The sequence below is a fragment of the Gallus gallus genome, chromosome 24 (genome assembly GCF_016699485.2).
Source record: "Gallus gallus isolate bGalGal1 chromosome 24, bGalGal1.mat.broiler.GRCg7b, whole genome shotgun sequence".
Taxonomy (NCBI): Eukaryota; Metazoa; Chordata; class Aves; order Galliformes; family Phasianidae; genus Gallus; species Gallus gallus.
Genome location: NC_052555.1, coordinates 489,109 through 510,099, shown reverse-complemented (window position 1 = coordinate 510,099; position 20,991 = coordinate 489,109). Strand labels below are relative to the sequence as shown.

General features: G+C 58.5%; 3 protein-coding genes, 1 long non-coding RNA gene and 1 other non-coding gene across 21 annotated transcripts in view; 1 reads left to right on the top strand and 4 right to left on the bottom strand.

Moving 5' to 3' along the window:
• KIRREL3 (kin of IRRE like 3 (Drosophila)) overlaps positions 1 to 1,603 on the top strand; it is a 237,302-nt gene extending 235,699 nt beyond the window's left edge. For all 5 annotated transcript variants that reach the window (XM_040652084.2, XM_004947961.5, XM_004947959.5 and 2 more), the window contains one exon: positions 67 to 1,603. In XM_040652084.2, the coding sequence (XP_040508018.1) occupies positions 67 to 510 (444 nt within the window). In that variant the 3' untranslated portion in view covers positions 511 to 1,603. The remainder of the gene's footprint in view (positions 1 to 66) is intronic.
• C20orf173 (chromosome 20 open reading frame 173) lies at positions 1,482 to 16,096 on the bottom strand. Of its 13 annotated transcripts, none has more exons than XM_046903797.1 (14): positions 14,448 to 14,518; positions 11,504 to 11,526; positions 11,026 to 11,166; positions 8,966 to 9,041; positions 5,137 to 5,215; positions 4,340 to 4,409; positions 4,078 to 4,158; positions 3,901 to 3,998; positions 3,630 to 3,690; positions 3,319 to 3,414; positions 3,022 to 3,211; positions 2,762 to 2,905; positions 2,451 to 2,594; positions 1,482 to 2,374 (listed from the first exon to the last, which is right to left on the bottom strand). In XM_046903797.1, the coding sequence occupies exons 3-14, from the start codon at positions 11,058 to 11,060 to the stop codon at positions 2,288 to 2,290; spliced, it is 1,161 nt and encodes a 386-aa protein (XP_046759753.1). In that variant the 5' UTR covers positions 11,061 to 11,166; positions 11,504 to 11,526; positions 14,448 to 14,518; the 3' UTR covers positions 1,482 to 2,287. The 13 variants fall into 13 exon arrangements, with proteins under 13 accessions (XP_046759753.1, XP_046759752.1, XP_046759749.1 ...); XM_046903796.1 differs by lacking the exon at positions 14,448 to 14,518 and adding an exon at positions 14,159 to 14,209; XM_046903793.1 differs by lacking the exons at positions 11,504 to 11,526; positions 14,448 to 14,518 and adding an exon at positions 14,585 to 16,096.
• Positions 4,015 to 4,077, bottom strand: MIR12249 (microRNA mir-12249). Its single transcript, NR_162013.1, has one exon. It is a non-coding gene; the product is annotated as a microRNA mir-12249 (primary transcript).
• DCPS (decapping enzyme, scavenger) overlaps positions 14,671 to 20,991 on the bottom strand; it is a 19,897-nt gene continuing 13,576 nt past the window's right edge. The window contains exons 5-7 of the mRNA XM_417859.8: positions 18,492 to 18,602; positions 16,355 to 16,617; positions 14,671 to 15,111 (exon numbers count right to left, since the gene is read on the bottom strand). Coding sequence (XP_417859.2) covers positions 15,099 to 15,111; positions 16,355 to 16,617; positions 18,492 to 18,602 — 387 coding nt within the window. The 3' untranslated portion in view covers positions 14,671 to 15,098. The remainder of the gene's footprint in view (positions 15,112 to 16,354; positions 16,618 to 18,491; positions 18,603 to 20,991) is intronic.
• On the bottom strand, positions 17,042 to 18,485 carry LOC124417376. The gene is made up of 2 exons (XR_006932083.1): positions 17,565 to 18,485; positions 17,042 to 17,477 (listed from the first exon to the last, which is right to left on the bottom strand). It is a non-coding gene; the product is annotated as an uncharacterized LOC124417376 (long non-coding RNA).

Genomic DNA, 20,991 nt, shown 5'->3' with positions numbered 1-20,991 from the left:
TGGGGTGCCCCAGTGAGATGGAAGGCATTTGGGGTGACCCCACCAATAGCCCCCACCCACCCACAGGACCCCACCAACGGCTACTACAGCGTCAACACCTTCAAGGAGCACCACTCCACACCCACCATCTCGCTGTCGGGCTGCCCCGCGGACCTGCGGCCGGCCGGCAAGCAGCGCGTGCCCACGGGCATGTCCTTCACCAACATCTACAGCACGCTGAGCGGGCAGAGCCGCCTCTACGACTACAGCCAGCGCTTCGTGCTGGGCATGGGCAGCAGCTCCATCGAGCTGTGTGAGCGCGAGTTCCAGCGCGGCTCCATGAGCGACAGCAGCTCCTTCCTCGACACGCAGTGCGACAGCAGCATCAGCAGCAGCGGCAAGCAGGACGGCTACGTGCAGTTCGACAAGGCCAGCAAAGCCTCCGCCTCCTCCTCCCACCATTCCCAGTCTTCGTCCCAAAATTCGGACCCCAGCCGGCCCCTGCAGAGGCGGATGCAGACGCACGTTTGAACCGCGGGGGACGATGCGGTCCCCATGGGGCTGTGGACCCTCTGCTGGGACAGTGATGCTGGAATCAGGACCCAAGAGTGGGGCGATGGGGCTGAGCACAACCCCGCTGAGGACATAGGGCCTGGGGACACCGCCGTCCCCGTGCCCACCCCACCGCTCCACTTGCCCCCACCCAGCTCCTTTCCTTCCTTCTTGGTGTTCGGTGTCCATAATTATAGAGTCCGTTTTGGGGGGTCCCATCGTGGGGGATTTGGGGTGGGGGGGAACACGCCAGCGGGGACAGGGACCCCCCCGAGCGCCCCGGGAAGGGCCTCACCGCGCTGTATCGCGGGCAATACAAGAGGTGTTTCTCGTGGCAAGCCTGGGCTGGTGGCCTTACCGCGATGAAGACTAGGATGGCAGCATCTTTTGGGTCACTTATCCTTGTGTGACCCCAACGGGATCTTGGTGGTGGGGCCACGGGGAAGGTGGGCTCAGGGGCTGGCCGATGGATGGGGAAACTGAGGCATGGAGACAGCCACAGCCAGGGCAGTGCCACTGGTGACGCAGGAGCCAGGACAACGTGCTGGGGACACAGCAGGTAAGGACCCAGCAGGTAGGGAGGGGACATGGGTGCTGGGACACAGGGCACAAGGGGATAAGTGTACTTAGGGACACACACACAGGGACATGGAGTCAAGAACATGGAACATGAGGACATGGCAACATGGCTATAGGGACAGTGCCTGGAGTCACGAGGTTGGGGCTCAGGGCAGAGGGACACACTTGGGGGGGTCACTAGGCTTGGGGACTTGGAGACACAGCATACACACAGGGACACATGGACATGTGCATGGGGACATGAACACAGGGACACTGGGACTGGGCACAGGGACATGTGAGGACAAGGAGACACAGTCACACAGCAGGGCAAGAGTGGGGTCTCAGTCACTCCCTCACCCCCACTCCAGCCCCAGCATGGAACACCCAGCCCAGACGCACCAGGACCTTTATTGGGTGCCAGCAGGAGCCCCCCAACACCCCAAGGTCCATGGGTCCCATGGCCCCCCTTCCCCAAATCCTGGGGGATGCAGGATCCCATGTGAGCAAGGCGCCCATGGTGGGACAAAAGGCACCTTTGGGGAGGAGGGAGCCCTCCCAGCACCCCCAGAGCCAAAAGCCCCCCCTGCACAAGGCCACAGAGGGGGGGAGGCCCCATGATAAATAATCTTTTAAATTAATTAAATTAATCTGCACCACTGTGTCGCCCCCACACCCCCCGTGGGCCACCCAGGGATGCTGCAGGGCTGACCCCCCACACCAGCACTAAGGCATGGGGCTGGGCCAACATGTAAAAAGAAAATAAAAAAAAGGAGGGGGGGGGAGAAGGGAGGAATTAAATATTTGGGGTGCTCAGCTGGGAGGAGGCTGCGACTCTGCCTCCTACCCACAGAGGACTACCCCAGGACCCCCACATCAGCCCCTCCTCAGATTCCTCATCCCAAATGCAAGAGTATCCAAGGGAAGAGAGGGGCTCCAGTGCACCCTGCCGTGGCCCCCCAGACCTGCTGGGGGAAGGTCCCCTCCATCCTCCCCAGAATCCCTCCCAGGTCCTCACTAGTTTCAGTGTTTCCATATGAAAAGTCCCCATTAAGGGGCTCCCTGCACCCCCGGGGTCAGCAAGCTGGCATGGCCCCCATACTGCCACCAGCATGGTGGGGAGCTCAGTGACACCGGCTCCTCCAGGACCACTGCGGGCTCCGAGGTGGGGACGTGTTCCTGCGCAGCCCCATTGCCCTCAGAAGTAGGTGAGGTTCTTGACCAGGCCCAGCTCCAGCATGCGCTTGATGGCCACCGCCTCATGTGAGATGTTGTGCTCCGAGGCCTGTGAGACAGCAGGAGGGGGTGAAACCAGAGCTGTACCCCAAGCCGAGGGACAGGCACAGGAGGGGGACACTTACAGCCATGGACTTGAGTGTGATCTGCTCATAGTAGTGGATGGTTTGCTTCTTGTTGGCCGAGTCAGGGTACCCAAAGCCTGCAATGTGCACCAGGTCGCAGAAGTGGAGAGCCAAGGTGATGGCCAACAGCCCCGTGGTTGGTTTCTGGGGGAAAGATGAAGAAGCCATGGGGAGAATCCCAAAACCCAAACCTCCTCTAGGATATGGAGCCAGCAGCATCCTTCTGTTGGGTTGAAACCCATTAACAATCCCACACATACACAACATGTTTGGCACAGAGATGCTCAGCAGTCACGAGGCCATGCCATTACCTGTTTGACCTTCCTTGGCTGCTTCATGGGGAGGCTGAGCAGTTTAGCAGCAGTTACTTCCATGTAGTACGGGTTGAGGATGCGCACTTGCTCCGGGTTGGCATCCCAGATCAGTGGGGGCTGCTTCCAAAACCCTTTACGAACCTGCAAGAGGATGGAGACCTCCTACTAAGAGGTGAATCCCCCATAGTGCTGGGGTGAAGGCGCAGCCGCCAGGGACAGGGCTGGCCCTGTGGTTAGTGGTTTCCCATCACACTTGCCCTCTTCCTGTCGCTGAGGATGGCCTCCATCCACTGGAAGTCCACGGGCTTGAAGGGCACCAGCACCAGCAGCGTGTTCGGATTGTTCTCTGCCTGGGGGTCAAAATGGGCTGACTCGGGGTAGAAGAGCCGCATGGTGGTCTTGGAGCCCACGTCCTGCTCATAGCCGTGCACCGGCGCGTTGTTCAGCCTGGGGCACGGAGATGTTGCTCAATGGGTGATGAGTGACACGTGGCAGGCAGCTGCCGGTGGCACTGGGCAGGGATGGGTGGCCCACAGGGACGCCCAGGGCTGTACCTGATCACCACGTCGTAGGTGTTGATGGTGTCCCCCATGGAGCTGTTGCGGAGCCGGTGCCCGTTGCCCACCACCACGCACCTCCGACACTTCAGGCTGTGGGAGAAAAGCAGCACCTGAGCCAGATGTGCTCAGAAACGATCAAGTCTTTAACCTCAGAGGGGTTTCAGCCCCGCCTTGACTACACTGCAAAGCTCCCCATGCACCATCCCTGCTCCCCAGGTGGCCAAGCCGGCCCCGTCTCTGTTGATGCCTTTGCACAACTCCACATGCAAATGTTCCACCCCCAGGGGTAACCCCCACTGTGTTACCTCTGGATGCTCTCAGGCAGTGAGTAACTGGTGACCGACAGCAGGCGCAGGAGGACATCCTCTGCAAAGCAACAGCAACGGGAAGGTGACGACAGCCCCAGCAGCACAACAGTGCCCACCCCATCCCCACATGGCCGCTAACCCCCCACGCTCCACACCTGGGGATCCATTAAATGCGCCCCCACTTTTGTAGGGGCCACAAATAGGGAAGCAGACACCCACGGACAGACAGACAGACGCCCACCCCGCGCTCGGGGAGGCGGGGGCTCACCGCTGCCTTTGATGCCGTAGGGCAGCTCATAGAGCGACGGCGTCCTCACCCAGAAGTAATCCTTCAGCTGCAGGAAGAGCGGGCGGTCCCTCGTGTAGCTGCAAGGAGCGGGGGGGGGTGAGGCTGAGGGATGGGGTCCTGGCCGAGGTGCCCCAGGGACCCTCTCCCATTACTCACTTCCCGATGAGCTGTGCTGCCTTCCTCTCCACCTCCCCAATGGGACATACGGTCTTGTTTTCTTGCACAGGAAAATAAAAGCTGCAAGGGGAGAGATTAAAAGCCGTGCCCATTCTTTCCCCCGGGAAAAGCAGGGAGTTGTTTTTGCTGCTCGCCCCCATTGGCTGTGCAAACACCACACGAGCTGTGGGGTACCCGGCCCGTGTTCTGCCAGGGATGGGATCGGCCGCCCCGCAAAGCGCACCCCCGGGGACGTACACACCTGTCCTCCCGGTATATCGAGTACCACACCATGACCAGAAACAGCGCCAGCACTCCCAGTATCTTCCCTCCTGTGAGCCAAGAGAAGCGCTTCAGCACAGGGGAGGGAAGCAGGGAATGGGGGTGTGGGAACCTCGAGAACAGACGGCACGGAAAGGGGCGCAGGGGAAGACGGGCGCTCGCATCCATACAGCGCACCACATCCTCCCCTCCCGAAAGGACTTTCCCCCTCGAGGGCTCCCCGTGCAGCGCGCGGCTCTGCCCCGCATCCCTGAGCGAAGCACTCCGCGTGGCCGCTGGGTGTCAGCATCGGAGAGCGGCTCGGCTCCCGCGCCCCGAACATCCGCACCCACAGCCCGGGGAGGAGCGGTGCCGCTCAGAGGCTTCGGGGGCATCGCAGGCGGTGAAAAAGACCTCCGCGATCCCAATCCCAGCCGCCATCCCCTCCCCGCGTCCCGCACCGCGTCCCTAACGGTGCCCGGGGCAGAAAAAGACGCGGATGCCTGCATGGTGTGTGCATAGAGAGGGGATGAAGGCCCAATCCGACCCCCCCCCAACCCCATACCAGCACGGAGAGGGGATTCTATGGGGTGCTGAGCCCCCACTGGGTGGGTAGAGAAAGGAGAGAAAAGAAAGCCCACTTCGTGGGGATCAGCAGATGGGGGCACGAAGCTCGCCCACCCCCCGGCTCCACCCCAGCCCCAATGCCGTAACCCCACCAGAGCGACCACCAAGCAGCCCCCGGCCCGGAGGGCACCCACAGGAGAGGGGCTGGCAGTGTGCACAGCGAGGACTCACGGGACTTATTGATCATCTTTATCAGCAGGGCAGGCATCAGCCGAGGGCCGGAGCTCTCATCGCAGCCACTGCCGCTCACCTGGGTTGGAGGGAGAGAGGTGTGGGTCAGGGAATCACTGAGGCCGGAAAAGAGCCCCCTGATCCCCAGCCCACCCCACCGTGCCCACTGCCCACATCCCTCAGTGCCACATCCCCACGGTTCCTGAATGCCCCCGGGGTTGGTGACCCCCCGCTGGCAGCTGCACAGTGCAGCACCGCCCACCCTGAGAGGAAATTGCTCCTAATATCCCACGTAACCCATGGGTGCGACCCCCAAATCCAGCACAGGAAAAGCTTCCCCCAAGAGATCCCACAGGGAGGAGCAAAGGACCCATCTGCACCTCCAAACCGGCAGTGCCACCAAGCTCTGCAGGTCCGTTCCCATTTAAACCCAAGTCTCCCTGACCTGCATTCAAAAAATGTCCCATTTCTACAGCCGGTTTCCCCCCGAGATAATAAAAGCCATTAATGAGGGATCCTGAGGAGCTTCCGCCCTACAGATGAGAGCGCACTGCAAACCACAGAGCGCTCCAACCACTGACCCTTGGTGCCAGCAGCACCGTGGTGAGCTGTAAGCACAGCCCCGGCTCATGGCAGCGATCGCCTGAGTGTCCCACTGGCTTTGCGGATGCAGAAGCATCTTGCATGGGAAAGCCAGCAGGTGCAGAGGGCTGCACAAGTTTGCCGCACGGTTCCTGGTTACTTACCCCTTTGCATTGCAAATGCCAGCGAGCGGTGGCACAGTGCATCCCTATGGATCAACTCACCACGGGGAGAAGATCTGGGGATCACCCACAGGAAACCTCACTGCTCTCAAGGATGGCTCCAGCTCTGTGCCACGCAGATGGGCACCTCCAGCCCGACTATACCCCCCCAGAGCACAACCTGCCCTTGGCACATCGCCCAGCAGGGTGTGGAGGTGCTTGCGCTGCAGCATTCATCACCCAGGGCTGCACCGCAGCCACCGCCCGAGGGATGTCACGTCCCCATGGGGAGGGTGACAGCCCCACGGCAGCACAGACAGCAGCCACAGCACGAGGCTGCAGCGGGCGTCTGCTGTGGGCTTTGGGGTGTCACCAGGAAACAGATTATGGAGGGGAGAAGCAGGATGGACCACTGGAGCGCGGCTCTCACCTCCCCGATCACCAGGAAAGAGACAAGCACAAATCAGAGACAGGATGTGGAGCACATAAAAACGTGTTGACAGTGCTGATAAGGGATAAGAAAAGGTGTCGCTCGCTCCTTGCGCAATCTGTCTGGGGCTGAATCTTATCTCCTCCATAAAGCACAGGTAGCAAACAATGGGCATCGAGCCCTGAAACCTGATGTGGGTACCCAAAAGGAAACATATTTGAAGGAGGGATGAGAAACCCACGGATGCCCCATTGCTGTATGCCCCGCAGAGCTGCTCCCTGCGAGCCCGGAGCCAACGCTGAGCAAAAATCCTTCCTGTTGGCTTCTGCCCCAGCACCAACTGTGCCAGCAGAGCCCTGCGCAAGTGGTGCTCCCCTCCCCGAGGGTGTGATGCTCCAGCAGCACTAAAAGCACTCTCTCAGCCCACTGTTTGCTTTTACATTCCAGCTCTCCTTTTAAATAGTTCTCTTTTTTTCCTCCTCTTTGTGATCCTTCTCTCCAGGCTTGTAGGCACAAGTCAGCCTTTATGCAAAACCAACCCCAGGCAGAGGCAGACAGAGAGGTTTGGGGAGCAAAGCGGAGCACAGCCGGCCCCACACAGAGGCCACAAAGGAGGGGTTTGGGAATGAACCCAGCCTGGCAGTGCCCGACCTACAGCAGCATCCCAAAGCAGGACGGTGTGCGCAGACCCAGCTCACACGGATGCCGGATGCTCGCTGCTCCCACAGCATCCCCAGGTGAGATTTGGGGTTTCTCCTCAAAGAGATGAGCAAAAAACCCCTTTTCTTTGATGTCTGCACAGCGTTACCTCCACAACACCCCTGGGCTGAGCGTTATCACCACGCTTAGAAGCTGTGCCGACGCATCGCCCTCGCCGCGGGCTGAAACTTTGGCGCAAAGCTGCTCACCCCAGTGCTGCACAACAAACACCCAGCATGGATCAAACAGAACACAGCAAAGCGCCAAAGGTCTGCAAGGAGCAGAACGCAGTGCCACAGCCCTGCTGCACACAAACCCCCACAGGTCCAAAGCAAAAGGTGCTCTGCTCCCCTGCACTCTGCTTTGGGGAACCCTACCACGGGGGTACCCATCCTTCGGTGCCAGCAAGGGGTCACAGAGCACACGGAACCTTTGTGTGTTTCCATTGTAACTTGGAGATTTGGGAACAGAAGGCTGGCGCAGCAAAAGGACACCTCCCACTGCCACCCACCCCAGCACCACTTGGCCAGAGAGCACCTCCACGGCTCCCCCCATACACACACGAGGGATTCTGGGGAACTGCAGCAGAGGTGGATTTGAAAGGGATCACAGTGAGAAAGGGGCACTTCAGCAGCCCCCAGAGGCTCAGATTGAGCAGAAGAACCCAATGGAGGTGGGCAGAGCACACAGGTGGCACAATCCCGGCGCTCCCCAACGGACCACACGCAGCCCCACACCCTCCCCAGGAGCACTGAGAGCAGCGGGGTGGGGATAAAGGGGAGCGCTGCAGTGCCGGTATGAAATCAAACAGCTCTGCGGGATTTACGGCTTCAATCAGCAGAAGAATCCATCAGACGTCAGCTGGCTGCCTTGGCCTCCCCAGCAGCACCCACACTGCCAAGAGCTCACCTCCCAGCACCCCAAACAAGAGGGAGCGGGTCCAAGAGCCGCCTCCAGCCCCGTGTGCCCCTCACTTCACTGCTGGCTGCTGGCGCAGGCTGGGTGGCATTGGCATTCCCACAGCAGCTCCTGCCTGGAGGAGATGCTCATTCCTCGGAGGATAAGGGATGCACATGCATGGTTTGCCAAAGGAGATGTGGGATAGGCACACGTCCCACCTCCGAGGTGGCTTTTGGCACACTGAGGTGGGAGCAGAGCCATCCCATCCCTCAGGGGGTGGTACAGAGGTGATGGGGGGAGCTCTGTGCTATGGGGACAGTGGGGAAGAAACTAAAAAATGAATAGGGAGCAGCTCCTCACCCTGCCATGTTTCCCCAAGGGGATTTTCCAGGCTGGGATGGAGATCTGGGCATCCTCACAGGGTGGCTCAACATCGTCAGGAGCAACTCTTGTAAAGAGTGTTTAAAGCAATCTTAACTGACCCTGAAGAGGAAACAGTGTTCCTGTGGCTCATGGCATCAGGGCCCCGGGCACAGCCACCCAAAGGTCTACAGTAGGAAAAAGAAGCTCTAATTTCATGGGCAGGTAGGTGAAGCCTTAAAATAATATTTACCCGTGACAAAGGAACAATGTGGGCACTGCCAACAGCATGCAGAGCTCACCCCTGGGCCATCCGTACACATCCCAGGTCACAGAAACAAGATTTCCCTCTTGACAGTGCTCCAAAGGTGCCAAGACGTCACCCTAAACAGCACACAGCCCACGAGGAGGGGCTGCAGCTCTCCAAACTCAGCCAGCAAAGCACGCGGCCACCAACCCAGCACAGGGACCGGGTACCCAGCGGGGACAGCAGGGGGGACGCAGCACCCCACTGCCCGCAGCCACAGCGCCCATCCCTGGGAGCCATCAGCCGGGGGCAGCCAGAGGCAGCAGAGTGGAGAAGTGCCACCTGTTGGGGTCAGGTAACCCCATTGGGTCCTTCCCTACAGTGCCCCACAGCAGCACACGCAGACCCCCACCACGTCAGCCCCACGGGTGCCCCCCCAGCGGTACTTACAGTTCTTCCACGCGGTGCGAGCAGAGGGGGCAGCAGCTCCGGGGGCTGCGGGGCTATGGGGCCATCCTCAATTCCTCTGGTGAAGGAAAAAGGGAGAGCCTCAGTGTGAGGCTGGGGGATCTCAGGGCCCAGCACTGCTCACCATGTGCTCAGGGGCTCTCTGCCCCCTTCTCTGTCCCCAGACTTCCCAATTTCCACGTCCTCCCCACAGTTTGGAGAAGAAAAAGTCCAATTCCTCCCAGAGAAAAGTGTCCGCGCACAGCAGCACCCCTTCTGCTCTCTGGAAAGAGAAACTGCCTTCCCCACAGCTGCACTGCATCAGCCTTAATTACCCAGATAACGAGGAGTCAGGTGGGGCAAGGGTAAGGAGCCAACCCCAGCCCGCAGCAGGGCTCCTTCGTTGGGGTCAGGTGTGTGCCAGCATCGCGTTCCCAACTGCAGGCTGGATTTTGGGTGGCCCTGGAGTGGAATGGGGACTGGAAAGGGAACGGGAGCGGCGTCAGCCCATGTGGGTGCTGCTGGCCCAGGGGGCAGGGAAGGTTTCCATCCCATCGGGGAAAAAGCCACGAGCACGGAGCGTTCTGCTGGAAACCATCAGAACCAAAACGCTGCACAGAACTGAGTTGGTTTTGGCAAAATGAAATTTTGGAGGGGGAAAAGGGAAAAAAAAAAAAAAAAAGAATTCCAGCGGTGACGAAACATCCCATCCACGCACCCGAACAAAAGGGCCTTTCTTCCCCACAGCCCATCCCACGTTCTCCCCGCACTGAAGCGGCCAAGCGCTGCTCCCGGCCAGGAGATGGCGGGGGGGACCTCTGCTCACAGCTGGAAAGCACCCGCGGCACTGAGACCCTCTGCAGAGCACCTTCTGTGCCCCCACACCTGAGCTCCTCTGTGCACGGGACTGAGGCTGAGCACCGCACCCAGAGCCCACTCACTGCTGAGATGAGAGCACGGCTCTCTGCACCCCTCAGTGCACACCGGGCCCCGCGCCCTCCCCTGCTCCTTCCAGCCCCATCCTGCTGGAGGAAAGCACGAGCGCATTCAGCCGGCAGCAGAGATGATGGCCGGCTCTGCTACCTGCAGGAGCACCACCCCAACACCCAGCACATGTGCTCCAGGCACTGCACGATGCCCAAGGATGGGCTGCAGGGCAGGCAGCCGGTGCTGGAACACAGCCTTTGTACCTCCAGCTGTGAGCTTCGTTAAGGAGGAGAACATCCGCCTGGAGAGCTGCTGGAAAGCACCTCATGCAGCGCAGCACCTGGGGATGCTCCCTGCCCTGCAGCCCCCCACCCTGGGAGGATGCTGCAGGGTCCCAACAGCCCATCAGAGCTCACCAACCCCAGCAGCATGTTTCCCAGTCTCCCAGCATGAGTTTTGTCCCTTCCTACTGGTGCATGCCCCATCCCACCCCAGCCCGGTGGCTCCAAGCAGCCCCGGGACCTCTCCAACAGAGGCAAAGTGCAGCTTTTATTGCACCACTCCAACAGAGGCAAAGTGCAGCTTTTATTGCACCACTCCAACAGAGGCAAAGTGCAGCTTTTACTGCACCACTCCAACAGAGGCAAAGTGCAGCTTTTATTGCACCACCCCAACAGAGGCAAAGTGCAGCTTTTACTGCACCACTCCAACAGAGGCAAAGTGCAGCTTTTATTGCACCACTCCAACAGAGGCAAAGTGCAGCTTTTATTGCACCACTCCAACAGAGGCAAAGTGCAGCTTTTATTGCACCACCCCAACAGAGGCAAAGTGCAGCTTTTACTGCACCACTCCAACAGAGGCAAAGTGCAGCTTTTATTGCACCACCTGCACTTCTATCGCATCATCTGCTCTTCCCTACGCCTCCAAGTTTCACAACACCTACAAACCCACCGTGCAGGAACCTGCCTGTCCCCGCTGCCAAAATTACCCCAGACCTCCCCAGCGCAGCGCAGCCTTCAGGATCAAACCCAGCAATCTCCCCCACCCCCCTCAGCGACTCCACCAGATAACCCAAACCCTTGTGCCGCGGGCAGGCCGCCGTCCCCACGCTGCACTGTGGGCTGGGGGTTCCCTACCCGTCCCGCTGGTGGCTGCGTTTCCCTTTGCTCATTTTCCGCCCATCTTTAATTCATTGACCATTCGTTCCTCCCCGGCTCGATCAGGGCGGGCTGCTCCTGGAAGGCGCTCTCTGTCCTCATGGCGAATCGAGTCGCTTTCTTTAGTAGGGAAAAAAAACACAAAATAATGATCATAGTCATAACCACAATAGAACCGGAAGGGACACACGGCAGTGCCAGCCCCCCAGCATCCCATGGTTTGGGTGCAGCCCCCTCTCTGTTCACATTGGCCACCTCAACACGTCCATCTGTCCATCCACACCACGCACTGAGCGGGATCCGGAGGAGCCCAACCCCATGCAGATCCCCCCAGCACCACAGCGGTGACCCCAAACCCGGTGCAGCCATCGCATCATCCCGGCTGCTATCCCCCCAAAGGAGGGAGCACAACCATGGGGTGGTGTTACACACAGATCTGCACTCAGTGCTCACTCACCAGGAGAGCAGCAGGGCCACTTCCTGGCCACAAGATCCAAAAAGGCACCACCAAGGAGAAAGAGAAACAGGAAGTTGCTGTGGGAGGGTGCAGTGCTCCCACACCGTGACAGCACTGCATCACCCAACAGCCAGCATTGCCCCACATCAGCCCCAGATCAGCTCTGAGCTGCGCGTGGCGTCAGCACCAACCGCTGCTGTCATCAAATGGACCTTTCTGGTTCTTCAGGGAGGGGAGCGCTCCCAGTCCCACAAGCACGAAGGGCTGTGGGCACCCAGCAAAGGTCCGAGGACACCCGACGGACGGAGGAGCAAGGTAAATAACCAACCACCTCCCTGGGCCTGGGCAGGCCGCGTGTGCAGGAACCGGATGCTGTGGGTCCCCAGCATCCCGTGCCCTACAACCACTGCTGAGCACCCAACCCAATGGAAACGGGCAGGGAGATCCAGGAAGGAGCATAAAGCAAAGCAACAGCGAGCTGAACGCCGGCCAGGGGGATAAGCTCTTTACGATGGCCACAATTAAGGATTGTTTTATTAGCAGCTTAACCACCCCTGGAGAACCCTTGGTTTGGAGAAGGCCAACAGCAGCGTTTTCCATCAGCAAAACCCCAAAAATGTACTTTAACAGCAGGATGGGGAAATGAGGAGCTGCCCCGAGCGGGTTTGGTCCCACAGCCCGGGGTGGCCGGAGACATTTTGCAGGAGGAGCGGTCGGAGGAGTTTGAGCAGCATCTGGAAGTGATCGCAGGAAGAGCCTCTCCCAGCGGCGCGGCGGGGAATTCCAACGGCGTGAGCTCAGGTTCGGGGCTGCTCCGGGGAGCCAGCAAGGAGCAAACGGAACGGAGCTGCGGGATGCAGAGCGCTGCCCGCCCCACCTGGCGCAGCTCTGGGGCGCGCTCTGCTCGGAGCACGTGGACACATCCATTTCCCCTTCGCTTTCTCAGAACAAACCTCCAATCCCACCCACAGCACACGCATGGGTTGGCAGCTGGAAGCAGCAGGGATGAGTAGGATCCGGCCCTGTGTTTCTGTCTTTTTTCCCCTCTCCCAGAAGATGTAGGTTTCCTAGAAAAAGTCCGAGGAACGCAGCTTTCCCCGGAGGCACCCAAGAGGAACGGGGAGTGAAGCTACCACTAAAACCACTTCCTCCCGTTGTCACACAGCCAGGGCCACGTGGGTCCGCTCCCACAGCAGCATGCACAGACACATCCCAGTGCCGTGGGGACAGCCGGGAGCCACCAGCACCGAGCACAGGGAGGGCACAATGGGACACCCGGTGAAGGCATTGAAGTGGTGTGCTTCCATCTGATGGACGGAGAAGGCACAGAGGCAAAACCCAAAGGAGGCACCGTGGTCATCCCATCGCTGGGTAAGGGCTTAAATCTGCACTTCCATTCGATGGATGGATGCTGTGGTCACCGCCCCGTCCCTGCCCGGCACACCTACCACTGGCACAGCCCTCCTTCCTACCGGCATCCCTCATCACCCGTATCCCTGTGGGACTGAGGGCTATTAACACATCGCCCGGAGCTGGAGGAGCAGCAGCCCTTAATGATGCAGATAATTAAGCACAGGCGGTAGGAAGAGTCCAGCAGCTCCCATGCTATGGCTGGTAGCAACGTCAGGAGCTCACTGCAGCTCGGACGTGCCCTTAAAGCGTTGGAGCTGCCAACAGCCGAGCAGGACGGGGACCTCCCCAGGTCCCGCGGCACTGAAATCCAGCACAAATCCAGCACGGTTCCCCAAACACCCGGCGCTCAGCACCTCATCTCCCTGCCCACGGACCGCGGCCACCGAGCACTGCGCCCATACGGGAGCGAACCCCCCGGGGGAAGAATCCCTTTGTTCTCCGCTAAGAACAATGAGACCTCTCCAAACACCACCGCCGAGTGAGCAAAGTCCCACCGATGTTCTCCTTCGGGGTGAGCATCCTCGCGTCCCAGCGGGAAGGGCTGCAGATCCCGTGCAGCGGGGAGGGCCCCATTCCCCCCCCGCTCCCCCAGGGCGCCACTTCGGGCTCTGCACGCAGACGATGCTGAGCGGTGGCAAAAGGCCCCGTCCCCAAACAACTCCCGCTCCGCTACGCGGCCGCAACTGACAGCCAACGGGGCGGCAGCTCTGAGCTCCATCCCCACGGATACACCGGGAGCGCTCCGGGGCCGCGCCCGGCGTTGGGACCCCACATCCGCGCCCTACGAAATCAGAGCAGCGCAGCGCTGCCCGACCCCGCAGTGCCGCCGTCCCTCCCAGCCGCGCGCCGGGCCGGCGGGCAGCGCGCCGATGTGCTCCGCGCTGGGGCTCCTTACGGCAGCGCCCGGCAGACACAGCACAGCCCGAGGCGATGCGAGCTCTGGGGGCTGCTTTGCGGGGCCGCTCCCCGGGCACGGCGATGCGCAGCGCTGCGCAGTGTGGGCTCCGTGGCGCCCGGCCGCGCTCCCATTTACAACGGCACAGAGATGCACGGAAAGCAAAAGCACCGCAGCGCCGCTCCGGCTCAGCCCCGCACCGCCCCGCATCGCGGCCTCCGGCACCGCACCCCCCGCGCGCCCCAAACCCCCCCGGCTCCAAAAGCGACGGGGCAAAGCGCAGCGTTTCGCAGCGCTCCGCGTTCACCCGAGTGCGGACCCCCGCTCCCCCCCCCCCACGCACTCACCATGGGGCGGCCGGGGGTGCGGGCTCGGAGCGGGCAGGGCCGGTCAGCGGGGCTGAGCGGGGCGGGGGGGCCGGGCTGCGGGGCGGGCACGCCTGCGCACACAGCGATGGGGCGGAGGGAAAGAAGGGGGGGGACCTCGGGGGGCGGGGATGCGGCCGGGACCCACCGTGCGATGTAGGGGGAGTACCGTAGGCGGCGGTGGCGGTGGCAGGCTCAGGCAGCGCCTCCAGGGCGGCCCCCCCACCCCGAGAGCAGCGCGGGGGGCCCCGGGGGGTGGAGCAGCTCCTACCGATCCGCGCTGCCGGGGGCTCCGAGCGGACTCGCGGCCGCGTGCCGATGCCGGGGTCCCTCCGCGCGGAGAACCCACGCGCGCTCACGCGGGGCCGATGGCAGCGGAGCAGCTGTCCGTAATTGCGCCTTAATTACCATCGGCTCGCAGCTGATCCGGGGGTAATTACTGAGGCCGCGGCTCAGCGGGGGAGCTGGGCTTGCTCGAAGGATATTTAGATCCGTCAGTCTCTCGGGTTCCCCCGCTAGGTTTATTGCATCTGAAAACAATAAACGGCGTTCAATAAAACTCCAGCAATAATAATGCATCCCAAATGTCTGTTTTTACCACGCTCCCGAGGCGCAGTGCTCGAGGAGCGCCGAGCCGGCCGGTCCTCAGCTCCGTGCCAGCGCGGTGACACAACGGCAGCACGATGGCATTGCGGTGGGTGGCTTAAAGCTGGCTCAGCAGCGCGATGGAGCGGTCACGGTGTGACGGCACGGTGACACCACGGCACCGGCTGTGGCTCCCGAAGAAGCCGGGTCGCTGCAGGGCGTCACAGGAGGTGAAGAAGTGCCCTCATCCCATGGGCAGCGCTGCGGGATGCGCCGGAGAGGGGACGGAGGGGACAAAGGCCGTCGGTCGGCAGCGCTGCACAGCGCCTCTCCCCCGCTAGGAAACGTTTCTGGAAAGGGATTTGCTGTGTTAGCAGAACGCTACAAGTGTTTGCTGGGTAGTCAGTCCCTGCTAATGAGCGCACCGTGCCCTAATATTTAATGTGCAAAGGGCAGAAGGGGTAAATCGCCGGTTAGATTAATTGGTGCTGAGGAATTTAAAGAAGAAAGGCAAAAAATAAAACAAAATGCGGCCTGTTGGAAAAGTGAAATTGCAACGAGCTCCGCATCAGCCAGCTCAGATTCCCCCTGGTCCCAACAGCTCTATCAGTGAGAGGGTTTACGAAGTGGGGGGGATGCAAAGTCGGGGGCAGCCACAGCAGCACCCCCAGATCTGCTCCCCAGTTCCTCAGTCAGCTCTGATACGAGCAGGGATGTGCTCCGCTGTGCAGAGCTGTGGGAAACGTGGAACAAGAAAGAAGAACTGCCCTAACAGGTTAACCCTGCCCTCCTCAGCCACACGCTGCGTTTTTGCAGAAAAATAAGCAAATCTGACAAGAGTTGGCTGCATTCAGATGCTCTGCCTCTCCCTGCTGCTAAAAGGTACCAGGGAACGGCCTGACCTGAATTTTTATTAATCAGATGAGAACAAAGCCCCGGGCATCTCTTGTGATGCGACTTGCATCCAGCAGGCTCGGGACAGCTCCATTACAGAGCAGCCCTGGAAACGAGGAATTGCAGTTATTTTTTTTGCCCCCAGAGCAAAGGAGTCAGCAAAAAGCAAAATGAAAAGGAAAGCCAACGGAGAGCTCCTACCCCCGCGTGCTGAAAGGAGCACACAGCAGGATGGGCAGCAACATGATGCCTGCAATTACACCCCTGGTTACTGACTGACCAGAAACCAGAGCCCTCGCTGGCGCTGAGAACTCATGCAGTTTTCAGAGGTTCTGTCCCTGCAGACCACGTTCTCCTGCCATCATTTCCAGGGCTCTGGAGGACACCATGGGGTGGATATCGGGGTGAAGGTCCTCCCTGCGCAGCCCCTCAGAGAAGCCCAAGCTGCTGCTGTGTGTCTGCTTAAAAAGCCAACGCACCACCAGGGTTACCCAATCAAGGTTTTAATTGACTTAAGCAGGAGGAGCAGTTTCCATAGCAATGGGCTGCCAGCCCCAATTTCGTATAAAACCCGAGTATAAAAAAAAAAAACCCAAAAAGTGACAAAACTCTAAAACAAAAACAAACCACCAAAACCCCACAGATTGACCGGGATAAAAAGATAAAAAAGCAGCTCCGCGTTGGGCTCTATCAGCTCACACTCTTCCTGCCTCCTGGAATTTCTTCAGCAGAGGTTCGTCAGCCCGCAGGGCGAAGGTCAGCGCCCGCTTCTGGTAGTACTGAGCATCCAGGAGCAGGTTGTCAATGACGTCCTCCAGCAGGTGGGCTCTCTCAGCAGAGATGCCCGGAGCGTCGTAGCCCAGGGCAGTGAAATGCACGTGCAGGTGGTAGTAGGAGGGCTGGTAGTGCAGGTAGATGCGGAGCTGGGATCCGGGCACACCGAAGCGTTTTGTTATGGCTTCCTGCAGACACAGACAGGTCAGTGAGGGTGTGGGAGCGGGTGGGAAGACAGAGAGCCGGGGGATGGAAAGAGAGCCCCCAGATGTGGGGAGAAATGTGGAGCCAGCAGCCAAACCCTGCGGCCATCAGGAATGCATCTGCAGGACTTAAACCAGAGAAGGAGGTTCAGGCAGTGAAAATGTGGAGGGAAGTTGTTAAATAAACACCTGGCAAGAGAAGAGCTCTGCTCACACCGCTGCCTGACAACCAGAGGTGTGCTGAGCCCATTAGGAAGAGAAAGGCAAAGTGAAATGACTGCTGCTTCCTTCTTCCTTACAGTAAGGGATGAGGAAACAGAGAACAACAGAAGCTCTTCCTGTCAGCCCCACTTCTCCCTAACAGGACGTGCTCCTGCTCTCATTGTTTTCCATTCCTCCCTTATCTCCCCAGCTCACTCAGCAAGTTACAGGATCCCGTTACCAGCCAGTGTAATTAAAGCTATAAACAGCAACGGCGAACTCCAACACACTGGCTCGGTTTGCTGCTCAGCACACTGCAATCCCCTGACTAATCTCTTAATTAATCTCTGCTTTCCCTAGTGCAATTACTTTCCAAATTTCTAATGCAGTGAGGGGAACTATCACACATTGATCTATATGGCCCATTACCAAGCGTGCCCTGGAACAGCCACCAGCCAGAGAAAATGGTCGGGAGGTCACAGAGGCAGCTGTTAGCACGCACAGGAGGATGAGCTCGACCCTGAGCTCACTGCAGACAAAGCTGTACCAGACACTTCTGAAAGGGTGAGGTGAGGAGCTTGCTGGCTGCAGTAAAAAGTCCCAGTTCCAAGGCAGGCAGCGCTCAGACTTCATTCCCAGCCTGGCTGCCAAGAGAAAGAGGGTGTTTTCTTCTTAAAGAAGAGCAACGCTTTGCTCCAGAGGGATGGGTGGACTCCCAGACACATCCACACCTCTCTAACCCCTTCCAAAAAGATGCTTCCTTCTCCTAGAACGCACTGCAGTGACACGAGATGGAACAGCACGAGGCCAAAGACAGCAGCAGAAATATATTTCTGATCTCAAGCCATGGAGGAGACCTTCAGCCCCAGCACCAGCGCTCTGCACCACATGGTGATGTGCAAATGGATGCCTGGAGGCTACAGGAGGAAAGAAAAGCCACCAAGGCTACGCAGGGCAGCACTGGGAGGGGTTTCCCAGCAGACAGACCCTTGTAAGGCAAGCACAGAGCGCATCGCCCACTGGGCAGGCTCTGCTGCAGTCTCAGGAAGGGAAACGGGCAGGGGAGGCATTCACACCTCCCCCCACCATCTCCCATGAGAGGGTATAAACTGAGGAGGAGAGGAAATCAGAAAATGCTTCCCATGGCCCTATGGAGACTTGCTGCTTTGCTAGGCACCGAGCCCTGCTCAGCGCCTCGAGCAGATCAGGGCACTTGCAACGTATCTGGCCTCAAGAGCATACAAGTTGCAGCACAAAGAGCATTTAAAGTGCCCTCTTTTCATTACCCTGCTCCACTTCCCCCTCTCAGCTCTTCACAGGGCCTGGTGCTGCAGCGTGATGCATCCCCACATCGCACAATCACGCAACACAGCAGAGCAGCACTGCAAAAACAAGGCAGCATCCTCCCCAGGCAGCTCATACCATAGGATGCAATGCAAGGAGGAAAGTCACCTCCACCTATTAAGCAATGCCCCCGGTTGAAATAGGGTTTGTATTGCAGGGGAATGAAGGGGAGGAGCTCAGGAGGGAGATATGACCATCGCTCAGCTGTTGGAGTCCACGCAGAGAGCAGCGCTTTGCCAAACCAGGCAGCCAATGCAGGTGCCAGGAGCTGAGGCAGGGAGTTGCAGCAGCTCACTGTGCCCTCCTGCACTCACCTTGCCCTCCTGCAGGATGTTCCTCAGCAAAGGCAGGTGCTCTGCTGTGAGGTCCCGGAGAGACTTCACATCGCGGCGGTGAATGAGGGCTATCAGGTAGAGGTCTTCGAGCTGTGGAGAGGCAGAAACAGAGAAGGAGGAGGACGATGCTTACAACAGAAAGCAGGTGGAGGCTCAAGCACTGTCCAGAGCTTCCTGGGCTGTGTTGCAATGTGTGCACACACTTATCTGCTGACTTCTTTCACCAACCTCCAGCCTAAGTGGAATCCTAGTTCCAAACACCAGTAATGTCTCCTCAAACACTTCAGAAGCACTTGTCCAAGTGCAGAGCAAACTAAAGCTTCCTCGTAAGGCAGCAGAGGTGCAGCACTTGCCTAGGCAGCAGGGAGCTGAGCTGCAGCGCTGAGCTCAGCCTTTCTGCAGAGCAAGAGGATGGCTTATCTCTGCGCTCGGGAGAGGATTTGCAGTGAATTCCAGCAGTCAAAGCTGTGACTGTAGATTTTTCCAAATGAAAAGCTTCCTCTATTGCCTCTGTAAAAACAGTGGGCCATTTTCCAGTCACTCCAGTTCTATAATTAACTATTATCAAGTGCACACCTGTCACCTGACAGCCCCACAGTGACATATGGCTGCCCTGCAGCGCTCAGACCAACCTTTGCCTTCTCCAGAAGCACTTTACTGAATTAAATGTTTAGTGAAACAAAGGTCATGAATCATTATATGTTCAAAAGAAAATCAGTCAAATGGTTTTGTGGCATTGCTGCCCAGGAGATAATAAACACAGAGATGAAGTCCCCTGTATAGGGATCAGACTGCACAGAGGCAGTCAGGACAAGACAGGCTCCCACACCACAATTAACAGTGGTGTTCTTCAGCAGTATCTGCAGCTGAGGGTCACTCACACCCAAACCTACCTGTGCTCTCTACACTGCATGCTGGCAAGCAGCTGCTTGAGGCTACTTCCTCAACTGCCTGCATTGCCAAAACCAAACGTCCTGCAAACACCAGCCCCTTTCTGCAGCACTTAATCCCTGTCTCCTTCAGTTTAGTTAGCGGCTTTCTAACAATATAAACACTGTGTAGCAAAGGATTTGGATATCTATAGCCCAGTAGATCTTTTCAGAGTTATAAGCAATCCATCTGGCTATTTGAAAACAGATGTTTGTGCCAAAAGATGCTTGAAGAACTCTGCCTTGGGACTTGAAATACAAAGCCTTTATTTGCATCCAGCCAACAAAGCCGTTCTCGTGGTGTGACCCGGCTCTCACAGCAGCACAGCTCCAGAAGAAGATGGCCTCTCAGTTTGTCCTCTTCAAACCAGAGCTGGCTCACAGGGGAAAAGCAAACATCCCCTCTCCTTAAAACATCTGTATGTTGCTGTTTGAAACAAATAAGCCTGTTGCTAAAAAGGCCCTCAATGATGTCATGTAAGGCACCATTTCAGGCAACGCCTCGGGGCTCCTGTGGGTTTCAGAAGAGAAAAGCTGGAGGGATCTGAAAGGGGCTGTCCAGCACCATGTCTAACCAGCACTTGCTTGTTCTGCACAGCTGAGCTGCCACGCTGCTGCTGCAGCATTTTCAGGTACCCACTTCCCAACACGGAGCATGGCTGCTCCTGGCCGACTGCCCAGCAGCACGCAGAGGCACCGAGCAGCAGTGCACAGGCAGGGAATCCTCCTCCATCCATCAGCCCGAAGCAACAACAGGTGAATCCACATTTAGCAAACTGCTAAGCTAGCACAGCACAATGCTGTTGGACAGAACTCCAAAACTGAGCTGCAGGGAGGTTCGCAGAGTGCTGCTGGCAGCCCTATCTCACCACCCTAATTTAGCAGCCTATGGCTGCTCGGATGAGTTGAAATGTGAATGGCCAACGGCTCTGAAGTGCAGCTGCAGGGATGAGATCTGATCTGACAGATTCCATGTTTCATTTAATACATTAAGTCTTGAGACACGTTGGATTCAAACCTGTTCGGTTTCTCTCTGAGTACCACTCATTTATGGCTCAACACAACAGCAGTCAACACCCCTTGCTGGGAAGAAACAGGCAGCACAAGGGGGTATGGATCCTGGCAGCCAGAGGTGCATAAAATCAAGTCCAAGCCCTTCTTTCAGGGTAAGGAATCAGGAAGATAAGCCAGGAGTCCAGATCTCTGCTTTTTAAAACTCAGAGAGCACCCAGCTATCAACAGCTCCTATCACTGGGGAAGAAGTACCTGCACGGAGCATGCCAAAGCCCCCAGCTCAGCACTCCCACAGAGCCTGAAGGGCTCAAGGGCAGCCCCTGCCCTGGGGACATGGCTGTGCTGTTGCAGAGGCAGTGAGGGCACCCAGCGAGCGCAGCCGTGGGGAAGAACTCAAGAAGATCCTGTTTGGATCACAGGCAAACCACAGCAGCATGGGGAAACCTCCCCTACAGACAAATGCTGCCATGCAGGTGCTCTCTAACTGCGCTGCGTACAGCAGGTCTGTAGAGAAATCTGGCTACAGCTTCAAGCCC

What these genes read in the sequence shown, in the direction of transcription:
- C20orf173 (XM_040652085.2), bottom strand. Translation starts at nt 10,217, where the DNA reads ATGAGGTGCTTTCCAGCAGCTCTCCAGGCGGATGTTCTCCTCCTTAAC. An exon ending in GCAGCACAGCTCATCGGGAA is followed by an intron (nt 3,999 to 4,077) that starts GTGAGTAATGGG and finishes CGCTCCTTGCAG; the next exon opens with CTACACGAGGGACCGCCCGC. An exon ending in TCACACTCAAGTCCATGGCT is followed by an intron (nt 2,375 to 2,450) that starts GTAAGTGTCCCC and finishes GCTGTCTCACAG; the next exon opens with GCCTCGGAGCACAACATCTC.